The sequence below is a fragment of the Cnephaeus nilssonii genome (assembly GCF_951640355.1).
Source record: "Cnephaeus nilssonii genome assembly, chromosome: 21".
NCBI lineage: Eukaryota > Metazoa > Chordata > Mammalia > Chiroptera > Vespertilionidae > Cnephaeus > Cnephaeus nilssonii.
In genome coordinates this window covers 14226910-14233497 of record NC_137092.1, presented here as the reverse complement: position 1 = coordinate 14233497, position 6588 = coordinate 14226910, and the positions used below count along the sequence as shown (strand labels likewise).

Genomic DNA, 6588 nt, shown 5'->3' with positions numbered 1-6588 from the left:
AAAAACAACACATAATATTTGCCTATAGAGGTACAGCATCACTATATACTGACAGTAGCTCTCGTTCCTGACTCCAAACGACAGCAAGATACCATTTCATACCACCTACCGCACGTCCACGCACACACACTAACGACTGAAACAAGGCGCACAAAAGGGTTTCTTTTCCACTTGGGATATTCTCAACTTCGGGTTTTCTGTCATTCATTGAAGATCTCCGCTCCCACGTTCTAAACTGATCTTACGTTGCTCAGGGGTCAGGACCGGCGGCTCAGAACCACCGCCAGGAAAAACTACGAAAACACAGGACGGGTAAACCGCCAAATGTGTTTTAGAATGGCACCCGGGATCTAATCCTGTATGTCCTTTCCTTCATTTTTCAATGGCTGTGCATTAGCTCGGATCGGATCGGATCGGATTTTCCGAGTGCACCGTCCAACCTGAGCAGGCCCGAGCCGCCTGGCCCTCTCGCGTTGCCCAAGCGGGAAGGGAAGCCCAAAAAGGACGACGAAGCTCACAACGACCAAGTGGCAGAACTGGCATCTCAGGACCCACAGCGGGGGCTGCCCTGACACGGACCGTGAGGATGGGTGACTGGACCTCGCCTCCTGTTGCTGGAGGACACTCCCCACGGCCCAGTGAAAGGACCGCACATGTGGATAAAACGGCCCAAAGCAAATGGCTCCAGTGTTAAGATGGACTACACTGACCTTCCTTCAACAGGCGTCCCCGAGGCAGTAAACCAGCAGCCTAGCTCGGAACAGGCGGGGAAGGCTGCGCTCCAGAACGCGAGGGAGGAACGACAGGATGGCTTCCATACAGAGAAGTCCCAGCCTCCACTCCCACCCCTCACCCCTCACCCCTCACCCCTCACCCCTCACCCCTGTCCCCGACGGACCGGTTTCTGTAAAAAAGTGGACTCAGATCATGCAAACCGCGAAGGGGCTCAATGCCAGCACTGCCCTGATTGGCTGGATCCGCCCTGACCGCCGTGGTGCCCAGCGGATTGGCCAGGAATCACCCAAATGCGGACACAGCTGCGCAGCTCCCACCGGATGGGGAAGGCCGCAGTCTGGTCCGTGGAAATGCGGTTGCGGACACAGTAGGGCCGGCTCCGCAAAGAGAAAGGAAAAGCACGTGGCCCTGCCCGTCTACGCGAGTCATTTGTTTAAACATAAAACAGGGGGAAGTTTGGGGAACAGCTTGTGGTGCAGAGGATGTCTCAAGGGCGGTTGAGAGCCATGTTTTAAAAAGTGCCCAGCTCCCCCAAGGACCCTATGGGTGGCCCTAAAAAGGGCCTTTAGGGGTGCCGCACGTTGTGAGCCCGCAGCAGAGGCTTAGCCGCCGAAGCCGTACAGGGTGCGGCCCTGCCGCTTCAGGGCGTACACCACGTCCATGGCCGTGACCGTCTTGCGCTTGGCGTGCTCCGTGTAGGTGACGGCGTCCCGGATGACGTTCTCCAGGAACACCTTCAGCACACCCCGCGTTTCTTCGTAAATAAGACCCGAAATCCGCTTGACACCCCCACGCCGAGCGAGACGCCGGATGGCGGGCTTGGTGATGCCCTGGATGTTATCTCTCAGGACTTTGCGGTGCCGCTTGGCGCCACCTTTGCCAAGGCCTTTCCCGCCCTTGCCTCTCCCAGACATGGCAGCTACTGCTCAGACCTGAACACGCTCGTGTCGCGGTGCCGGGGTTGGGAGCGCGACCCCCTGATATACGAGACCGTCGGACCGGATTGAAAACTGCAAGCGGTCGCCATTGTCCCCGCCCCTCCACCGTTTCGCTCCCTTTTCTTTCCCCGCCCTCCAGGCCGCCCTCTAGCGGACACTATCCGCCACGGTCCCGGGAGAATTCGGGTCCCAAAGCCAGGCTTCCGGATTCCACAGCTGTTTTCCTCTCCTTCTCGCCGTCTGCGGGCTCCCCCCACCCCCACCCCCATCCCGCAGGCCTTACCCGTAGGCGAAGGGAAAAGGTCTCTGCGGGGCGGAGACCAGGAGAGCGAATACGAGTCCAGAAAGCGCAAGCTCCGGGCTTCATCCCAACCAGAGGATCCCAGGCTCCCAACAGTAAGCAAAGAAAAGGCAACAAAAGCTGTTTCCGATCGGTAGACCGACTGACGGTCGGACGAGCCCACCTCCTCCAGGGCGGCCGGCACCTGGGCTGGAGGGGGAAGGGGCCCAGGGTTACTCTCCATTTTGTTGGTGCCGATGCCCATGCGTCCAAGACCTACCGCCTGGCTCCTCCGAACGGGACAGCATTTGGAGCAGGACCTTTAAGAAGGCGATTAGGTGAAAGTGGGGTCACTAGGGTGGGCCCTGATCCAGCGTCTGTCCTGTCCTTACGTAAAAAGGGGGTCCGGGTACAGGCAACACGCGGGGCAACTGTGGGGGGGGGGAGGGGACAGGGAGGACACAGCCGTCTGCAGGCCAAGCAGAGGCCTCGGGAGGAAAGGAAACCTGCCCAAATCCTCCTCTCTGACCTCTATCCTCTTCTAGAATGTTTGGATATTAATTCCTGTTGTTTTCGCACCCTAGCCTGGGGTGCGGGCAAATACAGGCCCCATGATCTCTGCCCAGAGCCTCGTTCCCTCTGGACCCACAGCGCACAATGGGATCCTGGGGACCTGCACTGGGTGAGTTAGAAGCTTGAAACAGCCATGACTCTGGGCTGTGCAGGGCCGGCACCTTGTCACCCGGCGTCTCATCCACTGAAGTTTTGTTTCCAAACTTGCAGCCTGAAGTTCTCCGAGTGAGTGACATTCCAGCTGCTCAGAGCCATCATTGGCTGGGCAAACCCCTGCTGAGTTTGTAGATTTCCACCTCATGGCCCTTCCTCCCCAGGACCATACTCCCAGGACTGATACTAAATCAGGTTTTAAAGCGAGACTTATCACGCCAAAGAGATCCAAGACCTCCCTGTGGCCCTGAGATTTGACAACCGCCTGTGCATCTGTCATGGCTAAGGCAGTTCAGGGGTCGCCGGCTTAGTGGGAATCCAGAACGCAAAAAATTTTTTTAAAAGTTTTTTAAATAATTAAAATTTTAAAACATATGCTCTATAAGTAGAAACAATTATTATAACATTTATTGCTATTAACATCAGCAAATGTATACAAGGTGTTTGAGTAGGAGAAGAGATCAAAGATGTTCCTTAGGATTCTTCTCACCATTAATAATTGCCTTCTCGGAAGTTAAAATACCAAGCTCTATCACCTCTACCCCTTCCTCACTCTGTTCACTTCCTGGTAAACATGCCCAGGACGAGCCCATAACCAGCAGCTAAGGTTCTCTCTGTTAGTGAAGGGATCCCAGCTGATGAGCCTACGACTGTGAGGACAAACTGCACTGAACTGAGCTATGGCCTCTGGGATGGAGAACCAGAGCCCCCAATCCCATTCCCAAGGCCACCCCACCATAGATTATACTCAGGGTACATCCTGGAGGGAATAAAGTGGGTGATATTTCTTTTTATTTTGATTTTAAAGCATAGCTATTCCCCTCCCCCTCCCCCACTTCCCAATCCAGAGAGGCCCGGGTTTTCAGTTAGTTACCTTACTTTTCCAAGGCCCTTAAACACAACAAGGAGTTTATTCTCTGGAGAGTTTCCGAGGAGATTAAATGAGTCAGTGTGTATAAAGGATTTTGAACATTGGCTGGAACATCCCTAGATGTTAGCTAAAATTTTGTAAGGACTTTATTTTTTCTATCTTCTTATTTTATAATGCTTCTTACTTGTGGTCATATATTTTTCAATTACTAAGCATTAACAAAGTCCTCGGTGCACTTCTGAGCTAGAAGTGTGGCTAATCCTATATAATAAAAGCCTAATATGCAAATCGAGCAAACAGCAGAACAACAGTGGAATGACTGGTCGCTGTGACACCAGGGGGCAGACACTCAACGCAGGAGCTGCCCCCAGCCTGCAGGCCCCAGGCCAGCCAAGGCAAGTGCCAGGGCCCCCTCCCCTCTCCTCCCTAGCCCCCCATTACCCTGCAGGTCACCCCTCAGATCGGCCCTGATCGCTGGCTAGGCCTAGGGGACCCTACCCATGCACAAGTTTCATGCACCAGGCCTCTACCGTCTTACAAATATCCTTCAAAAGTCAGGTACCCAGCTTTTCCACAGGGGTTCAGTAATGATTGTATCTACTACCTTCACTTAGTTAGAAAATAAACCACAGATAAAAGAATTTTAAATTGACTGGTAACTTTATTAATAACAATACTGTCTGCACCCATTTGAAAACACACATGTAGGAAACATAAGATTTATTCAGTGTATAATAGTGTCTAATGTCCATTTGGATTCACAAAACCCCTGCAATCGACTCTAGCACTCCTTAGCCAAAAGCAGAGTTGAATAATTGATCAGACCATCAGTGTCTTTATCAGCAAAAATCAAGGCTTGGACAGAAAGATTCAACTACATAAAACTAAAATGCAACTGTCCTCACATCTGAGGGTACAGTGGTGGACAATGTCAGCTGCATGACCAGTGGACCGATCACTTTGCTTCTCTCAATAGTGTTTATAAAAGGGTTATTAACCTTGCATATCTTACAGGGTCTGTCTTACATGGTCTAAAAAGCAAATGAGACTAATAAGTGTAAATTAAAGCTCATCTCAGTGTGAGGACTGCGGGGGGGGGGGGGGGGACGACACAGAAAAGGGAAAAGGGTCTTTCCAGTGACCAATGCTTCCTATGTAATAAAATCCAAAAAGACATTACACTAACTGAGGAATATACAGAGAAGACCTACCATTGCTACCTCCTCTTTGGGACCTTCCAGCTGTTGCCCTGAGGTGTGACCAAGGACAGATTTGAGAACTCCACAAAACAGTTCCATTTTCATCATGTTTTCACATACAACTAATGGAAATGAACCGCACCCATCCTCCCATGGAAATGATTAAGGGATGTGATAAGAAAACTCAATAAATATAAGTGTTTAAGTGTCTCTCCACTGTGTGCCAGGCACTTAATAGCACTGATGATATAACGGAAACCCACACCAACAGTGTTAAGGGCTTGAGAAAAACTAACAAACAGATCCGATTTCTGATGGATGCTAGGGGGAAGATAAAACCGGGAGGGACCAAGACAGAAAAGGAGAAGAGCAAATTCCTGAGTGGGTGACTTGGAAAACGGAGGTGACTTTGAGCCAGGACTGAAATGACCAGTGCCTTGCAGTAACCTAAAATCCAGATCTTTCTAAAATGGGGGGGGGGGGGGGAGGGGGGAGGAGGCAGAGGGCGTGGAGGGATTGAGCAAGAAAGAACCCCTGGACAACAGTGTAGTGATTTGGGGGAGGGGAAGGGTAGGGAGCATAAATGGTGATAAGATAAAAAGTTTGAAAACAGTATTAAATGCAAAAATTATCCACAAAAATTAGAATAGGGGTTTCAAAGCCCTAAAGTGAGCAGAGGAAACCAGAATCTATGAGTTTCAGAACGGCGAGTGGCTTTGAATATTAATGTAATCCAACCCGGAAAATGACCGGACCTCGCAGCCTGGACTCTGCTCCAAGGGCTCAGGATCGCTGGTGGCCCCAGGCCACGTCGCAGGGCGGAACTAGTTGCCGGCACCAAAGCTGCTACCAAATCCTCGGGAAAATCCTTCAGGGTTGTGACGCAGTGTTCGAGGAACCTGGGCTCGGTTGTGTGCTGGGGTCCTTTCTTAATGAAGACGGCTGAAATCACTTCGTTTGGAAAGGCCGATGGAACATACCCAGGAGGCACCAGGCCACAGTCTAGGGCCGGAGGGTGGAGCAGACTAACCTCATTTAGAACTGACTCCGGAAACAAAGCGCACAGGAGGAGGGTCAAGACGCCCTGGACTCAAAGAGCAAAGCCAGCCACGGACCAGGAACCTACAGCCAAAGGCTTGAAAAGCTACGTGTGCCAACCCCGTAACCCTTGCCAGCAAAACTTACTCTGTAGAAATAAAACGAAGGAAAATCATCGTACGGCTACAGCTCTTTCTGATTAGGTGGGTGGCTCTGAAAAGAGCCTTTGGAGTCAAGCAGCTGGCTGCTCCTAGGAGCGCCGTCCCGGGCGGGGCTCACTTGGAGCTGGTGTACTTGGTGACGGCCTTGGTGCCCTCGGACACGGCGTGCTTGGCCAGCTCGCCGGGCAGCAGCAGGCGCACGGCCGTCTGGATCTCCCGGGAGGTGATGGTGGAGCGCTTGTTGTAATGCGCCAGGCGGGAGGCCTCGCCGGCGATGCGCTCGAAGATGTCGTTGACGAAGGAGTTCATGATGCCCATGGCCTTGGACGAGATGCCGGTGTCCGGGTGAACCTGCTTGAGCACCTTGTACACGTAGATGGAATAGCTCTCCTTGCGGCTGCGCTTGCGCTTCTTGCCATCCTTCTTCTGGGCTTTGGTGACAGCCTTCTTCGAGCCCTTCTTGGGCGCGGGAGCAGATTTTGCGGGTTCCGGCATTGCAGAAAAGTACTAACAAGGATTAGCTGGAAAAAGAAGTGAGGCGATAGGCGGGCCTGATCCTTTTATAACCACCGTATGCAAATTAGGGCTTCAGATGTCTTTCGTTTCCATTGGGCTGTGTAGGAACCCAGTAATAAAATCG

General features: G+C 52.1%; 2 protein-coding genes across 2 annotated transcripts; both read right to left on the bottom strand.

Moving 5' to 3' along the window:
* Nucleotides 1–1198: 1198 nt before the first annotated feature.
* Nucleotides 1199–1676, bottom strand: LOC307093631 (histone H4). The gene has a single exon (XM_079761880.1). It carries the CDS (start codon nucleotides 1647–1649, stop codon nucleotides 1338–1340), a length of 312 nt encoding a protein of 103 aa, XP_079618006.1. The 5' UTR covers nucleotides 1650–1676; the 3' UTR covers nucleotides 1199–1337.
* A 2604-nt stretch (nucleotides 1677–4280) lies between these two features.
* Nucleotides 4281–6574, bottom strand: LOC307093050 (histone H2B type 2-E). The gene has a single exon (XM_079760740.1). The coding sequence runs from the start codon at nucleotides 6441–6443 to the stop codon at nucleotides 6063–6065; it is 381 nt and encodes a 126-aa protein (XP_079616866.1). The 5' UTR covers nucleotides 6444–6574; the 3' UTR covers nucleotides 4281–6062.
* Between the last annotated feature and the right edge of the window lie 14 nt (nucleotides 6575–6588).

Excerpts from the sequence above, each read along its gene's own strand:
- LOC307093631 (XM_079761880.1), bottom strand. The coding sequence starts at position 1,649 with ATGTCTGGGAGAGGCAAGGGCGGGAAAGGCCTTGGCAAAGGTGGCGCC.
- LOC307093050 (XM_079760740.1), bottom strand. The coding sequence starts at position 6,443 with ATGCCGGAACCCGCAAAATCTGCTCCCGCGCCCAAGAAGGGCTCGAAG.